The sequence below is a fragment of the Porites lutea genome, chromosome 7, assembly GCF_958299795.1.
Source record: "Porites lutea chromosome 7, jaPorLute2.1, whole genome shotgun sequence".
Taxonomy (NCBI): domain Eukaryota; kingdom Metazoa; phylum Cnidaria; class Anthozoa; order Scleractinia; family Poritidae; genus Porites; species Porites lutea.
The window spans coordinates 4,175,224-4,192,617 of NC_133207.1; the positions used below are offsets into that span (position 1 = coordinate 4,175,224).

At 39.0% G+C, this 17,394-nt stretch overlaps 3 protein-coding genes across 3 annotated transcripts in view; 1 reads left to right on the top strand and 2 right to left on the bottom strand.

Moving 5' to 3' along the window:
* Window positions 1–1,471: 1,471 nt before the first annotated feature.
* LOC140943185 (uncharacterized) lies at window positions 1,472–6,616 on the bottom strand. The gene is made up of 4 exons (XM_073392253.1): window positions 5,974–6,616; window positions 3,966–4,089; window positions 3,811–3,866; window positions 1,472–3,371 (listed from the first exon to the last, which is right to left on the bottom strand). The coding sequence occupies exons 1-4, from the start codon at window positions 6,454–6,456 to the stop codon at window positions 3,234–3,236; spliced, it is 801 nt and encodes a 266-aa protein (XP_073248354.1). The 5' UTR covers window positions 6,457–6,616; the 3' UTR covers window positions 1,472–3,233.
* Window positions 6,617–7,220: 604 nt separating this feature from the next.
* On the top strand, window positions 7,221–14,225 carry LOC140943780 (fasciculation and elongation protein zeta-2-like). Its single transcript, XM_073392888.1, has 8 exons — window positions 7,221–7,456; window positions 7,564–7,681; window positions 9,833–10,121; window positions 10,940–11,175; window positions 11,900–11,975; window positions 12,078–12,143; window positions 12,662–12,712; window positions 12,964–14,225. The coding sequence occupies exons 1-7, from the start codon at window positions 7,221–7,223 to the stop codon at window positions 12,679–12,681; spliced, it is 1,041 nt and encodes a 346-aa protein (XP_073248989.1). The 3' UTR covers window positions 12,682–12,712; window positions 12,964–14,225.
* Window positions 14,226–15,281: 1,056 nt separating this feature from the next.
* Window positions 15,282–17,394, bottom strand: part of LOC140942844 (protein NDRG3-like) — a 4,227-nt gene continuing 2,114 nt past the window's right edge. Inside the window, exons 2-3 of the mRNA XM_073391857.1 lie at window positions 17,146–17,394; window positions 15,282–15,889 (exon numbers count right to left, since the gene is read on the bottom strand). The exon at window positions 17,146–17,394 is cut by the window's right edge and continues 184 nt beyond it. Coding sequence (XP_073247958.1) covers window positions 15,822–15,889; window positions 17,146–17,394 — 317 coding nt within the window. The 3' untranslated portion in view covers window positions 15,282–15,821. The remainder of the gene's footprint in view (window positions 15,890–17,145) is intronic.

The following is a 17,394-nucleotide window of genomic DNA, read 5'->3' on the forward strand; positions in this document are numbered from 1 at the left end:
AATGTACAAAAAAGCGTGATGCACGTGCAGAGATGTTGTTTTGCTAATCTGAACCCAGGGGCGGATCCAGGTTTTTTTTCTTAGGAGGGGGTGCACCACTAACTGACCGATGACGTAAAAAATTTTAAACGCGAATACGAAGAAGAGGGCTTTTGATTAGGAATAACATAATGTGAACTACTGAGAATACATACCAAACGATAGAGCAGATTTTATATGTCTGTCAAGTGACTGCACAGTGTTAATTAGAAAGCGGCCGCAGGTCATCCCAGGGGGGGGGGGGGTGCGCACCCCCTGCACCCTCCCCCTGGATCCGCCACTGTGAACCCATTACTTGTTTGCCATTCTCGTTGCCGTCGCCGTCGTCGTTGCTTAAGATCCCTAATAAAGGAGTAAGGGAGAGAGTCTCCGATAGGGTTTTCCAATCCCGTCATCCCGAACCAAAATTTCGCGCAATCCCGCCAAATCGCGATGGATATTTTCGGCATCCCGCAATCCCGAATCTTCGTTAAAATGTCGAATCCTTTCAAAGATGGCTAATCCTGCATCGCGAAAACCATATTGCGGACCGTCTGAGAATCAGGTTATAGGGTTTCATAAAAACTCGAGAAAGTGTGAAATTCATGGCCAGGGGTAAGGGAATAGTCTGGGAATGTTTTCGTTCCCGAGTATCGAGCCGAAGAAGCAACAACAACAACAAAAGAAAATAATAACGCCTGATCTCAGGTTATTCCCGAGTGGTAGAGGCAACCATGTACTTGCTAACTACCCTACCTGTTAAACGTTTTGACACCTGGGAAGAAAACCTAGCCTGTGTACAGACACCCCCTCAGAACTTTTTCTTTCAAAAAAAAGAGTGTCTGAAGTAGTATATGGAAAAGATACAGGGCACGGTTCCTGAAAGGCCGATTAGTGCTAATCCATGATTAAAATTTTGTTCCGTTTTTGTATTTTACTTTCTATGTATTGCTTAGACTAACACGTTGTGTTATCATTACTGTATCTCGTAGCAAATGCTTAATAGTATTTTGTAAGCTTAAGTTGCATGTTCTTGACAAGAAAACCTTGCTCAAAATTTGGCTTAATCCTGGGTTAAACTTAACCATCTTTCAAAGAAATGGGCGCAGAATTGTCAACTGGTACTGTAGGTACCTAAAGCACTGTCATCTATCTCTTAAGCTCTGTGAGAATGGGTAGGGAGGGGAGGGAACCTCGATTGGAGCCTACGATTACCGTTTATGCCCACCCCCCTTGGAAAGGTTTATGTCCAGTAAAGCTGAAAATATAAGTAGTCATGAAATGAAAACACAGAATATCAGCTGCAATGCCGTCTTCTTAACATTACTTTAATCAAAAGAAAGGAGATCTCAGAAAGACCAACTCATTAGGGGTCAGTTATAAAAAAAATATGCCCTTACAAAATACCACCCCACACCCACCCACCCCAACAAAAAACAAACAAACAAAAAAATTGAACCAGTTGAATATCCACTCTATTATCCTGTTAAAATCATTGGCCTATCATGCTTAATAGTATTGCCTTGGATTATCTGCCGAGTGAGGTAAGGGTGAGGATGACAACCTTTCACATAGAGGGGTATGGTGAGGTAGACTTTTGTAGCACCCTGTACCACACACCTGAACTCAAAGTTTTTTTCTCTTTCCAGACTTTACTTGCCAGATAATCTAGGAAGATACATGGGATCAATTTAAGTTTCTATGAAACTCTCCACCTACCCCTCCCCTAAGCCAACATTATCACTTACCTAGGGCAAAATTTTGGCTTAAGGGAGGGGTAGGTGGTCAGTAATTGATCCAATACATGATAGCTTAACAAATTCCTAGCAAAGTTTGGAAGATAAAAAGTCTTGACGGCAACTTTTTTCAGGGAGCAACCATAGCCATGGGAAGTGGGAGACAGACACAACTTTTACATTATTATTTTGACTTTAAAACCTGATACTACTCTCTGTCTATTCAAAAATGTTGCAGCTAAAACAATGGCTGTGCTATGTTGCTTGAAGGAAAATGATAAATTAACCAGAAAACACCACACCTAAAAACCACATATGGACCTAAAGGGAAGGATGTTCATGTAGGGTGCTTACTAACCTCAATTACAAAACAAAAACATGACCTCTTGGTCTTCTTGACCTCAACTGTGAAAATTACATTTACAGGCCAATCTAAACTAGTGAGATTTTTTCATAATGCTTGTTGCGCTCTCCAATGCAACTCTTGTCAGTGTAAACCAACAGTGATTTCAGTGTAGTGTTTATGTGATTTTACTCTAACGTTTCCTGCAATTTCGCCCAAAAATACCACTACATTTCAATCAGGTTTGTCAAAGTGCATCCTTTGTCATACTACACAAAAATTGCTGCTGGTTGTAACTACAACAATCAGCGCAGTCCTGAAGAGTGAGACCTTTTATGAAAGAGAGGCCTGGCATGCAACCAGTCATACTAAAATTAAACTGATTTACATTAAATATAAGTGCATTTTCACACATGGACGGGTATCAGGACTTGTTGAACACATTTCGAAGCTGAGAGTGATTTGGAGAAGGCCTATTGCATTGGAATGACAATTATTATTGTTTAACAAAAAATGCACCTGTAAACAGGACATACAGGTATCTTAGGTGATGAGGCTTCCACCTCACTGATTAGAATTTTAAAGTAACAGACCTCTTTAGCTTGGCTTCTTTGTTCCCCCATTTCAAATCTTATACCATTCTCAAATGGTATGGGTGTTTTGCCTTTCATACATTTTTACGTAAATAAGACAATATTTTTGAAAGAGCAATATCACCTGGTCCGCAAGTAGAAAACAGACAAACCATGCTGAAAACGTCTAAAAACACCAGTGTCAAGATGTGGTCTGCTGTTTGCTACAACCAGTTGCAAAATGTTTATAATTTTTCAAAACCATTTTTCATACTTCACTGCACCTTAGAGGAAGGACAAATTATTCTTATGACTGTCAGGGTCTTTTCTCCCCTCGCACCACTTCAAAGTCATCATCACAACTGTTGAATATGACCTTCAAATCCGTAAAACTTTGATGTTGAGGGAAAGGGGCATGAATTGTGCGTGGTCCAATACACAACACTTTACAATAAATGATATACATTGGTGGTAGACTCTGTGATGGGGTTTAGGTGAGATGCCGTGGAGAACAGAACCGTAAGTTTTTTATTTGCCTTATTTATAATTAATGAAATGATTCCTTCATCTGAGCCACAACTTGAGCCTCAATGCGTCAACACCATTAAGGTAGTACCTAAACAGCCTCTTGTCCCTGACAAAGCCCAAGTTTTCATACAGCCGGAGAGCTGCTGTATTGCTGACTTCAGTCTCAAGAACAACCTAGAGTACAAATAAAGCGGACAACATCATACTATGCGGAATTCAGGGGATTTGAACTAGATGTAATATCATGTATCATATTTACCTGTATGTGGATGTGATTGAGATATGTTTTGTTGAACAAGGGGTGTTGTTATTTTGACTGAAGAAGCGTACTTGTGGTTTGCTTCAAGGCATGGGTACCTCATACCCAGGCCACCCAGGTGGACTGGAAGTGCTAGAATGGTTCTATCTAGCTGACTACACCCGCGTTCAGTGAACCCAGAAACAAGCACCTGAGATATTGCATTCTCTAGTGGTTCTAAGAAATGATAATGATAAAGATGATGATGATGATGATGATGATGATGATGATGATGATAATGATAGTGATGTTGATAATGATAATGACAACGATAACTAAAACCAAAACAAAATTCACATGCTTTTCCTTCCTCACCTCATCGCAGCTGTCCTCAATCATTGCTTGGATTGCTCTCACTACAAGATTTGAACCTTAAAATAAAGAAAGTTCAGTAATCATATTAAAAATAAACAACTTTCAAGAGCTCACTTAAGGTAGTTATTAGCAGTAAAACCAAAGCCATGGCTTACCTATTTTATGCCTCCTGTATTCCTTCTCAACAGCTAACATAGCTATGTATCCTCTGCGAATCATGTTCTTGTGTAGGTCAAGTTTGCATACAATAGCACCAATGCACTTGTCACCATCCATTGCCTAAATATATCATACAGTAAACATTCTTATTGTAAACACAATACTACAACAAGGTATAGAGGAATGTAAAATGAAGAGGAATTTAAAAGATTAATGTAACTGGAGTAGCATACAAGTTTCAAGAAATTTTACTTCACTGGGGTAAACCAAAGTTTGGTTAGTCTGCAATTACAGCCATCTCTCCTTGCTCCTTGCCATTAGGGACTTTTCACACGAGAGATGTTTGTGCGTCAAAGTGCATGTGACCTTCTATATACCCACATAACGTTACATCAAGAACTTTTGTTTCGCTCGTTCTTTGTTGTTGAGGAACAAGGGTTAGACCCTCTTCACAATAAATACTAGCAAGACTTCAAGGGAAAATCAAAGTGTTGCTCAGCAACTGGCTCAGCTCAGCTCAGCTCACTCCATAATACTTACCTTGTGGCCACAAAAGTAGGAAAATACTACAAGAAATTTTAGAAAAATTTCTTAAGGTTGGTTTCTACATTTTACAGATTCCAAGATAGAGAGGACACCTTTTGTGCACTTCCCATGCTAGGCTGCTGGGTGGAGAGTACCATTATTCCCAAAGGCAATCCATGGTTAAGAGTCAACTTTGTTACCCGGGCCTGAGAAATCACCAGTAACACTTGTACAAAATCATATCTTTTCCTTAAATGGTTGGTTTACACATTGACATATGCATAGGTATAAGAAAGCTCCTAGCAAACTGGTGGGAAGCAAGATAAGCAAAACCACAACAAATAGAAACTTTTTCATTCTCTTGTGTACATTAAATTTTATGCTTGTGTTATTGTGTTATATATGAAAACTGGGGGCAGTGCACAGGCATAAGAAAAAGCACAAGCAACGAAACATCCTGCTTGTCACAAAACCACTGTTTTTGGGCCATCTTCCTGTCATTGCCCATCTTTTGTCCTTCTGAGCAGTATACTGACTGATTTCCTATTGAACAAGCACCAAAGGTGCAAGCTTCTAGGGGGGTCTGGGAGCATGGGTCCCCCAAGAAATTTGTTGGATTTTAACTCCCGTATATCCCATTTCCTGGGTTTCGGAATGTGATCGCGATGGCATGACTGCTGTTGGAAGTCAGTGCATTAATGACTGTGTAACATAGACTAGACAGCAACAAGTGATTTTCCAGCTGAAAATCTCATGGCCTGTTTAATGCCTGGAATTTGGAAAAAAAAAGATTTGTCCAAACCATTTTCCAGATTTTAAAAATATGTTTATTATGAAAAATCTGACTGATTTCCATAAAACAGTGGAAATTGGTGTCGATTCATGCATGTAGCCAGGGGAAATCCCTGGTCCCCCGCTCTTAGTGACAGCCCTGATCTCGTAGTCATGTCAATCTGTAACCCAACCTAAAGCCATCAGCTTTTAACTGACCAACTTTGAGGGCAAGTCATCATACCACACCCCACCCCATCCCCCAGACCCCAGATGAAAGGGACAGTTTTTCCCTGGGTTCAAAAATTGCATTAATATTCAAGGGAGTGATCAGTCAAAATAACAATCGGTCATTTATAAGAATTGTAACAATCAAAGGTTATGGGGTGTGGGCAACAACGATCAAAGGTCAAAATGCTCTTGTTCCAATACGGTGCTTTGCATAAATTTCCTGTGACAAATGGTCAAACATGCGTGATCGATTACGAGTGACAGAAGGTCCAAATGCAAGTGATCAAATTGCATTTTGTGCATTCCTTTCATTCTTGGTGGAAGTCCAAGCAATTTGTATGTTGAACCTGGAGGTAGAGTGCACGCGCTCCTTCTGTTACCCACACCAAGGTACTTTTTATTGTTAAAACTATTAATTATCGGCTTCATCATCATCATCATCATTATCATCAGTAACCTAACAGACAGACAACTTACCAAAAAGCACAACTTAGGCCAGTTGTGTATGAAATAGCGGTACGTGTAGATTGAATAAGGTTCTGAAAGGTCCTTCGTTATAAGGGCCATTATGGGCTCCATTTGCAGTTCAGACTCATAACTGACGTAAGAGAAATTGCAACTTGCTTTAAAAGCTTCTGAAGGTCCTGCCTGTTCCGAACACGGCTTTTCGTCCACAGCTGACAAGTTTTTAATTGAGGGGTCATAACTTGCTTCACTGGAGCTACTAAGGGTCAAATGATTTCCACTTTTCGTAGTGCTCTGACATGATTGACTACATATCGCTACCCCGTTCAGATCTGTAACCTTCTTAGTACCGCAGCTCTCCTGTAGCTGCGTACAATCACTACCTGTGTCTTTATCCCTGCAAGATGTCGTGTATTCGCCATTCACAACGACGTTCCTATCTTGCGGGGTTAAAACTGACGTTTCCTCCTTTATCTCCGCTTGAACTGAAGCCATTTCACGGAGTTAATTCAATGGAAAATATAAACTCGGATGAAATGATCCAGCGTCTTTAGGATACCTATTTTTCTAAAGATTAATGCAAACATCAAGTAGAACGCGTGGGTTACGTGACGGAGCAACCAGAAGGGAAAGTCGCCGCCATATTGAACTTCCTTACCTCGCAAAGAACGCTGGGTATTCCGTGAATCACAGGACACCCATATACCAACAGGACAGCCACCCAGGCGTGTCGTTTTCTGGTGTTCTTTGCTCTTTTCCTCGCTGAGAGAGAGGCTGCCATTAGTCCTATTTGCCATTAGCTCTTGAGCGTGTGTAAAAGCCTTTAGTACTCGCTAAATTAAATAGTGGTGCGTACAAGTCACTTGCACTTAAGTGTGTACTTGATACACGCGCCGTGCCTCTATATATCACCCTAATCCCAGCCTCAGTTATTTAAAAATGGATAATATTATCTACTACCTTTAGTTAAGCCTCTTTCCATTGGATAATACAATTTGTTTCTCTTATACTTATTTACCTCGGCGGACATCTATTTATGCGCATACCAGCGCTATCACTATCCCATTGGTTTAGGGCTTTAAAACTTCAATTCTATTATTAGAAGGATTATATTTTCTTATTTCGGTGATTGATTGATTCAATGTTGTTTGTGGCAAGAGTGGGTTCCTGTTCGTGGGCAGGTGCCTTAACCCTGTGCCCTGAAGGTTCCCTATCCTGTGCATTCTGCCTTAGTCTCACGCGATTATTTTCAAAACAACATGGCGGGCAGTGAAGACCGTGGCCCGTCGGATGATAATAATGAAGCAGAGTGGTCTGATTTTAGCAGCAATAGTTCAACAACAAACACTTTGGACAGCTTGCCATTTAGTCTCCGGTCTCTAGATCCTATTTTTCTGCTTAATACTTTAATATCTTGTTTTCCGCGACAGTCAGATAGTTCAGCCGCTTTAAGCTCAAGTGATAGAGCACCTAACACTTCTGGCACGAATGACAGGTTTCGAAAGTTCTCTTATTGTCTATCCGTATAGCGTCATTTCTTGGCTAAATATTGCTGTTCTAAGCTGATCGAGTTATTCTTTTCCTGTACGTCTGTCTCCGCAGAATCCTAGACGGCGTGGATGCGTCGCTTACTACTTACGGCGATCCCCTCGTGTGGCGTGGATCACAAACAGAGGCAAAATACTCAAGGGCGTTAAATCTGTTACCGATTAGCCGCGAAGTAAGTAAATTTTGATTTCTCCTCAATATATTCTGGCCTAGGCTGCCTCCTGATAGTTGTAAAGGTAACAGGTTTGCTCCTCTTCGCTTTTCAATTCTGTTTTTAATATTTTGATTTCGTTTATTCATGTACATGTTGAGCGCGTATGCAAGCTTACCTACATTTATACATTGTGCAGATTGTAGTTATTTTTTAAATATAAAATACATTACAACTTGTGTTATTCGCTGGTGTGGCATACCTATAAGTAGCCCATGTACAATTAAATTTGGGCAAAAACAGACGCAAATACATTATGAGAAATTCCCCCCCCCCCCCCCCCCACACAGGCATCTTGTTTTATCATACAGCAGGTGGCTGGAGGGGATTTTTTATGCAGGTATCAATGTTTGGACAGACGGGGTGGGGGAGGGGGGAGTGGTTACGGGAATATGTGCAGCATTTGATGCCTCTTTTTGTTTTGCAATTATTTCTTTGGTCAAATTCCTGACCCCTGGGACTGGAAAATAGTTCAAATTTGGTGAAATATCCCTTTTTGGGGGATAGAAAAACCACAGTGTGGGGCAAAATTTGTGTTCTAAATCTTCAAAGAGGGGACAAAGTAAGTGCTCAACAGCCACACCTATGCCCGTACCCCCTGTCTCTCCACTTAAGCATTGATACCCTCATTAAGGCTACGTGTAACCTCCTTCCTCCTCAGCCTCCCAGTGCCGTAGCCAGACCAAACGGCCAACCGAGGCAGGCGGGAGTTGCTAGGGGGGTTCGGGGGCATGCCCCCCCCCCCCCCCCCCCGAGAAATTTTGAACTTTAGTCTCTCGGAAATGCGATTTGCAGCGTTTTCTGGGCCTTTCGGTAACTTTTTTTCGAGTTAATTTAAGTGGAATTTAAAAAGCAATAATCAGAAACAAGCTACATAATCTGGGTGACCGTTAACCTCGCCAATGGTTTTGATCAGTATTTGTTCAAAAAAAATTTGAGTTAACGTACGTAGCCCCTTGAGATCGATGATATGGTAATTTTTTCATAGTATGTTGACTGAATTGCTGAATTCTTTGTAATATCATGATGCGTTAAAAATATCCGATGATCGCTTATGTAAAATAAAAATGATCGGCGAAATTCGTCAAAATTTTACCGAGGCGAGTGCCTTGGTTGGCCTCATACTAGCTACGGCGCTGCCTCCTCTATTTCTTTGTGGCCTTGAGGAAATAATAAAGAAGGGCGAGGAAACCTCTTTTCTTTCTGGGGCAAGGGTATGGCTAAACATTGGTAAATAGATAATGTTTTGTACAATTTATTGATCATCAACAAACTGCTATTTTATGATAAAGGTAAATGGAAACTAGAACATCATAACTGCTAAAACGAAAACATCTTGACTTTCCAGGCCCAGGTTGTTCAGGGCTCAAAATTGTGACTGATATCGTCGCCAATATGACTAACATTTTCTCCTTGGTGACTAAAAAGTCTGGTTTAGTTGCCACTTTGGTGACAAGGATTTCTCTATGATTGAAATTTAAATTAATTAAAAGAGTAAAGTTAAAACAAACATTTCATCTTATCGTGCTTCACTTTCGTCATAAAAAATGTGCCAAATCACTTAAACAAAGGCAGTTTACCTCCAAATTTATACTGACTTCCATCCGCGATATTTTCAAACAATCAAATCTGTTAGATTGCACCATACTATGAGCTGCATCATTTACATCATACAAACTGGAGACTAAAAATTTACATCTGGTGACTAAAAATTTTACATCCTCAGAGGATTTTTTTAATTTCAAGCCGTGTTGTTCAAATGTTAGATAGAGCCATCCACTGGATAAATTACTCTCCAGTGGATAAGTATTAGAGACAGTGGATAGAGATTTATCTGGGGCCAGGACTTTTGAATTGCTGTGGCAAAAATATTATGCCCCAATTATTCTCTCTTGACAAGATGCCTTATTGTGGCAAATACAGTAGAACCATGATAAGCTGAACTCGAATAACTTGAACTCCCTGCTAACTTGAACTAATTTTCCTTTCCCTTGATCAAAATTTTCACTGAAATTTACCCTGATAACTCGACTTCCCCACTAACTCGAACTGTTGTTTGTTTCCCTTCAGAGTTTGAGTTACCAGGGTTCTACCATATTGTTTTGTTTGCAGAATAAATTGCCTTCTTGGCAGCTTAAAGAAGATGGGGAGTATGCCTCTTCAAGAACTCTTGACTTTCATAAGTTCGCTGAGAACTTTAAAGCACAATGCTCCGATAAAAGGTGGAGTAGTGATTCAAATGGACTTGAACAAGACTTTACTTCAGCAAAATCTACTGGTCAACCGTCTCTAAGCTGTGATTCAGATAATGAAAATGATGAAGATGATGAAATATTTCTAGTGTTTAGAGGAAAACCAAACAGTCGGCTTTCAAGTTTTGATGAGTGCCAAGCTGCTGCAGGTAAAAGAAACAACCTATAATGAATCCTCTATTAAGCCCCACGTGGGCTTATTTATTTCAAGTACGTTAAAGGGGTGTTTATTTGAGAGGGGGCTTATTTAATTTAGCGAAGGTGATGGTATCAATTCTCCATAAAATCTAAAAGTAAAGGAGAAAAGCTAAGGCACATGAAGTTGGAGGTCATGCATCTAAAGATCAAATACAAATCTGCACTTCCAGCATGTGGACAAATCATACCAGATCTGGATAAGTCCACATGAAGTGTTACAGTCTACCATTTATTTTAAGAATGAAGGGGGAGGGGGAAAAGGGGTTTAATACCTTTTTCCTCTGAAAAGGGGGAGGGGGGAAGGGGCTTTACAGTAACTATTAAAAGTATTGCTTGTTAAGCATCTTTTTTGAAAAGAAGATAAAGATGGTGCTGTGTTACCGAAGATGTTTTCTAAGATCAATAAATATTGCTAAGGCAGGGCTTTAGCAGTGCCTGGTTTCCCCAAGCACCTTTCTTTTTTACTCTTTGATAACTAGGAAATCTTAGGTTGAACTTATGAAATTCTATTATGCTATTAGTAACAGGAGGAAACACAGGGTTGTCAAAAGTAGCCGGCTTAGTATCAGCCAACCACTCTGCATTTCTTTACTGATGGCGTTTTTTAAATAAAATATCCCTGGACTGGTTGCTTCCTGTGACAACTCAGTCATCTACTTCAAAACTTTCTGACAACCATAGAACATTTTCCTTTTTTTATGTATTTGAAAAATATGGATTAGATTAAAACACACATTTTTATTAAAATGAAAAATGTACTTTTTTACAGGACTTTCTGAACTTTCAAATGGAGAACTTTTAGACCTAAAACAGGAAATGGCTGCTTACGTCAAGGAGTACTCAGATGTTCTCATAGAGGAATTAACATTAAGAGAAGAATTAGAAAGAGAAAAAGAAGTCAAGAACAAATTTATATCCACTTTATTAACTGTTCAGTCAAAAATACGAGAGTTACAAGCTGGCCAGACAAAAGGCAAAAAGGGCTTTTCTACAAATTCAGGAAAGGTAAACATAATTTGTATGCGAGGGTTATTGTACTTTGTTGTGTTCATCAAACTTTGACCATGCTCATGTCATGTTTTTACATTTAGACATGTGCACCGTAAGAAACCTGGAGGATTAAACATGGCAGTTTGATAAATGGTTGCTGTTGTCTCTGAGATGCTTTAAACACAGTGCAGATTTAATATGACATATTTGTCAATAATTAACCCATTTAAATGGGTGCAAAGAAAGTCAGTTTTACAGCTTGCCATTCTGGCAAGCTGTAACTAGCATTTACTAGCCCAAGAAAGATTTTAACAAGCCCGCAATTTTTTTTGATGACTAGAATTGACTACAGTTCTTCAGTACTTTAAAATTCCCAAAAGACTTCAATTGCCCGTCGGGCTAGTTTAGAACAGAATTCCCTATTCCTGCTATCGGGAACAACTTTCTTTACACGCTGATTTAAACCCTATGTCAGCATTCATTTTTGTCACACTGTTCTCCATGGATTTGTATTGATGTATGGTCAATAATCACTTATATTAAAACCCTAATATCAGAATACAATTTTAAATATTCTCTGTACTGTCTTTCATACATTTTCCATGCTACTAAAAAAGAATTTCATTAACAATAATCAAGACCTTTTTCACTTGATTATGAACATTTCCTTTTTGTCACATTGTTACTTTTAGTTGAGAGACAAAACTAATGGTTCTTATGATTTTTTTTTGGTTTTCAGTACTTGACCACAGTAATTCCTTATGATGACTTTGATGGAGGTCCTAGTACAAAAGTGTTACTACAATTAATTGAAAGTAGGTGTTAAATTTTATACTTGAAGTTTTCTTAACGAATTGAATGGCTATCTACAAGTGAAAATCTCTCCCAAGCTGATGATATGATGACATTGTTTGTAGTTATGGATGCACTTCTTGCTGACAGCCCTACTGTTCCGGGATTGTTGACAGAATATATACTTAAAGGTGAGTGCAAGGCAGCAAGTGATATATGTACCTCTGGCTCAGACATGTGTAATTTACCTTTGGCTATAGGTAGAGGTAGGAAAAACATTTAAGTTCTAGACTTACCATATACGCCAACAAAGTAATAATTGTTACAACATATTGCCAGACATTGAAGTCTGGCAGTCCAGAAGGCATGTTTTCCCATAAAATTTTAAGAGATTTAGGTGCATTTTCCTTGTATTTCTTCCAAAAATGGGTGTTCGTAGGATGGCTGGACACCCTTCTGGGTAAAACCTTGGGTGGAGGTGTGGCTCACCTTAGGCCTAATGTTCCTCCCTATCTCATTGTTCTTGATCCACCCTTGAATGATGTTTGACATATTCAGAACTCAACCACTCATAAATGCCCCCTGTAACCTTTTTCCTTGTACACTTGCAACAGACATGAATAGACAGCTCATACACCTAACTTGCAAATGCCTGACTTGTTGACTCATTCGACCTAGAATAAACCCTGAATCCATGTTTCCTTTACAGTACTGTGTGCAGAGGATTAGTCACTTACAACATACATGGCAGCCTTCAAATGTGAGTATGAAGGGACTGTATTACAAGCTGTATGAACAAAGTCATTAATGTATCCTTTGCTGATAGCATCTCCTGGCCATGTTACTGCAAACAATGTTTAGATGTGGGGGTTGGCCCAATTTTGATGAGGTTTATAATGTGTGTGTGTGTGTGTTTTTTTTACCACTATTTGAACTCTCTTTTAAAACCCAACCCTAACAATTTTACTGTACCGTGTGCAGCAAAACTGACATTGCAACATTGTATTATAGGTTTGCACTGAGACTACCACAGAGCATATCATTTGCATGTACAACTGAATACAATGTAGGACACCAGTCAGAGTATAACCCAGTGACTGTTTAGAGCTGCCATTCACAAGGGTGCAGTGAATGGGTGCAACTGATCACATAGGATGTACAGGAGTATGTTATCTGCTTTAGAAAATGGAGCAGACAGAAAGTATCTCATTGCCATGGAGAATTTTGCCCTGAAGAAGACATTGGGTGTTACAAATTATGTGAGGTTGCAGTTAGCTCTTTTTTTGAAATTATGATGTTTCTCTTTTTGAAATGATGGACTTGGAGCTCAGTGATTGTTAATAACTGAGGCTAGTCCATCCAAAAATTTCAAAAGAGTCATAAGAAAGCAAAATTATAAAATGAGTGTAGGCCACTTCAAGTTATCAGATTAAAAATATTGTAATTGCGCAAAGTCAGTATCAGCTATTAGTTTTGATCACAAGCTGTGTTTTAAGTCTCTCAAATTTAAATTGAGGTTTGGCCCAACATAGACTGCCAGATGAAACTAAACCTCTGGTTAAGTCTTTCTGCGAGCCAGCACCGAAATCCTTGTTCTGAGTCCCCAGCTGTGTACCAGGATTTTTAGTGTGTGCCATCATTGGCCTTTCACAAAAACTATTGTTAAAAATTATTGGTCACTGGGGCTAAAGTGAAATTTGAAATGCACTACTGGTAACTTCCAGAACAAGAATCTCGCCACTGCTTGGCAGCTGTCCATGGTTAGTGTTCATCTGCAATGCTGGCAAGGCCCGAAAGCACTTATTTTGTACAGTTGATGTTCTAATTGAAAAACTGTTTGACTCGTACACATCTTTGAAAAAGATGCTACATGTAAAGTCAGTTTTTCTGTCAAGACATTACAAACAGGAGTTTTTTGTCATTAATGTTGCTTAAAAGTGATGTTCTAGTCCTATGAAAGAACAAGTATTTATTTTTAAATAATAATATTTTAAGAATTTATTAGGGTCTATTTTGTATTTAATTTTACCCATTAAATATTTTTACAGAATGTTTTTCTAAGTTTTAAGTCATGTAATACATTATTAATTTTGCATAATTTGTTAAAAGCTGTGATAGCATTGCTTGATGACTCAAACAGTCGGCCTTAGGTACTTAGCAGATTAGATCTTAATCTTATAATTTAATTTGGAATAATTATAACAACATATTGCCAAATATATAATAAATTATTGTAAAAAGAAATATTAATATATCCTTATTCAATAAATACCGATTTCTTTAAGATCCAGTGCCTAAATCTTTGTGTTGGTTTTTGTCATCAATGGACATGCTCTTGTTTCCTAGGTTTGCCACTTCTTTACTTACTTGCTTGCCTCAACCAGTTATCTTTTCTAGCTTTACATTCGAGATCATTAACTTGAGTGGTTGCCTTAAGGCTGGTTTTCACTAGCGACGCAGTCGGAGATGTAATCAGAAGCGTAGAGCTTATGATCTGGTGAAAACAGCATTCCGATTCTGTTTACGACTTTGTCGCTTACGTTCCGCTATTATGATCTAGTGAAAACCAGATTGTCGGAGTCCGAGGCAGAAGCAGAAGAACCAAACCAATCACAAAGCGTGGGAACGTGCATTGCGATTGGTTCATCCTTTCTTGGAAGCGTTCAGATTCTTCTGACTCCGATTCTGTCGCACTTATGACTCCGCTTACGACTCAGATTTTTGATTTTCACTAGGTCATAAGTGCTCTTATGACTCCGTCGCTAGTGAAAACTAGCCTTTAGAAAACAGCTGGCTTTTCACAATACCACCACTGGTTTTTTCGTGAAATGATCTGTGGAATGCCCACAGGAATTCCATACCAATGACACATCACTTCGAAGATCTGCGCAGTGCTTTGGATTGGTTAAAAATTTGCTTCATCCAATCAGAAGCACTACTCAGATCTGGTTATTGATGTGTCGTTACGGATAAGTACGGAATTTCTGGGGTCATTCCTCAGACGTCATTTTGCAGGGAGACCAGTGGTAGCTTTCTCGGGCTTTTTGAGTGGAGGCAAGGTTTAAACGCAAGCTAACTGTTGCTTTATGGTGGGTGGGTGCTTAGACCAGGGTTTAAATCCCAGAAAGCCTGATTTGTTTCTTAAAGTTTTCTTTTCGCAGCTGCATTACTTGATTCTTTATCTGCGATGGTTTTCCTTGCATTCATTTGCACCCTGTGTTGTTGGGAATTTAAGGTCAATCCCCCTACCCCAGAGTGGAGAATCCCTCTAGCATTTTGATTTGTATACACCTCGTTGCCGCATCATGGTGAAAAAAGCATCACGAATATCAGATTTGACAAAATTTTCCGTTTATTGGTATGGAGGATGCTATACCTTGCTAGACAATTTGTGTTTTACTTTGTGTTACAATAATATTATGTGCAAAATATCTGACAACACAACAATTTTTTCCACTTCTCACTGAGAAAAAAAAATTCAGTCCTTTTATTAGGGTTCAGAGTCATTACCTGATAACTCTCAAATAAAAAATGTACATCAAACAAATGGATGGAGATTTTTTGGCTGGAGGCAAACTGTCATTTGCCAAGGTGCCTACTTGATTTTGGCTATTCCACTTTTAAAATGATTATTAGTAATAATACTATTCACATCAAAAAAGAGCAGCAGATATTTACCTCCTTGTACAACAATGTTCATATGACTATCATGTCCTCAGAGATTGAAAATTATCATAGTTACATCTTCATTTAACGACAAGTAACAGCTTATTTTGTGGCTTTAACTATCTTAATGTGTATTCGTATGTATTAGCTGTCTCTTGTGTCCTGTATGACTGAAGTGAAGAACTGATTGAACTTCCACAAATTCAACAGACGCTGGGTTCCCTTGTGGCTGGAGGAGTAATCTTGGGTGGGTGGGTATGGATACGAGTCACTAGAAAAAAGATGACAACATCTGATTAGAAAAAGGTATGGCATTCAATTCCTGCAAACTGAGTAGTAAGAAACCTGTGGTACTGGAAGCTCTGGTATACTGACGAGGCTATGTTATGATAAAATTGCAAATGAAACAGCAACATAAGACAGCTGAAATGGTAACAATGACACAAAGATGGCTTCAAACTGGGACAGCAATGAGGAAAAGCAGAAATATGACAGTAAAAGATCAATAGGAACATGACTTCCTCCTTATTATGAGAAATGATGGGTTTTGAAATTCAGACTGGGAACATACATTGTAGTGTACCCCCCTCACACAAGAGTCCCTCAGTGAGCAGGTAAGTTACCTGAAGCCCTGCCCTTAGTGGGGGGGGGGGGAGGGGGGGGCTGAGAAGGGGGCAAATACAGTGGAACCCTGATACAAAGATATGCCAAGGGAGCAGTAAATTTATATCGTTATATCAAAACTCCCGATATCAAGATATGGCTGTAAAATAACCGAAAATATCATTTTATTGGGGTAAACCTAAGAGAATTGAATGTCGAATCACAAGGAGGATAATTATAAAGGGGATAAAGTTGATCAAGAGGATTAGAACACAGTATCATTTTTTGTGAACGAAACATTCGAGATTACTCAATTTCTGTAATGTTATTCTACTAAATTAAATGTTTTGCTTAAATCATGACTGTGTGCTGATAATACTGTTATATTGGCAAAGATTTTACATTTGGTGCACTAAATTAATTTTCATTGTTATTTCGAAGATGGTTGTATCGGAATCCTGTCCCACACATTTTGCTATAACTTTTGCCGGGATGTAGATTATTCACAGTTATACCAGGAACATCATTTTATTATATAAACACCAATGAAATACCAAGTGAGTTTTCGCACGAAAACTTGATATCTTCACATGTGAAAATAACATGTTATCTTCACATGTGAAAATATCACCATTGCTATGGCTTCATAATAAACTGCAGCTTTCAGACCGAAAAACTTTTAAAGTAAAATGGTTTGGTATTTCATTGGTGTTTATATAATAAAATTAATAGAATATTACATGGTTGCTTGGAGATACGAAATTTCTCTTCTAGTGTTGAAAAAAATATTTCACGAGTGAGCGCAGCGAACGAGTGAAATATTTTTCAACACTCGAAGAGAAACTTTGTCTGTCCGCGCAGCCATGAAATATCCTCTATATATCGGGGTTTCACTGTACAAGGCATATAGTATTAGTAACTTACAGTAACCCAGTCCTTGGAGAAACAGAATCAGTGAAGTTGCCACTTTATGTGGCTGTTCTTCTAAAGGCATGCCTCCACTCTCAGACACTTTGAAGTAGTTAGAGATCTCTGGATCAAGCCTGGAGTTGGTATTCACTACGTCATCTTGGTGCGGAGAGTTATCTCCTGTTATCAGTAAAACTGCAGACTTCAGAGCAGGGACTTTCTTGGCGCTGGTCTTGTCAGGGCGTTGCATTTGAAGGTCTGAGC

Excerpts from the sequence above, each read along its gene's own strand:
- LOC140943185 (XM_073392253.1), bottom strand. The coding sequence starts at position 6,456 with ATGGCTTCAGTTCAAGCGGAGATAAAGGAGGAAACGTCAGTTTTAACC. Across the intron at positions 4,090-5,973 it reads GGCCTAAGTTGTGCTTTTTG|GCAATGGATGGTGACAAGTG; the intron begins GTAAGTTGTCTG and ends TGATATATTTAG. Across the intron at positions 3,372-3,810 it reads TTGAGGACAGCTGCGATGAG|GTTGTTCTTGAGACTGAAGT; the intron begins GTGAGGAAGGAA and ends TTTGTACTCTAG.
- LOC140943780 (XM_073392888.1), top strand. The coding sequence starts at position 7,221 with ATGGCGGGCAGTGAAGACCGTGGCCCGTCGGATGATAATAATGAAGCA. Across the intron at positions 7,682-9,832 it reads TGTTACCGATTAGCCGCGAA|AATAAATTGCCTTCTTGGCA; the intron begins GTAAGTAAATTT and ends TTTTGTTTGCAG. Across the intron at positions 11,176-11,899 it reads TTTCTACAAATTCAGGAAAG|TACTTGACCACAGTAATTCC; the intron begins GTAAACATAATT and ends TTTGGTTTTCAG.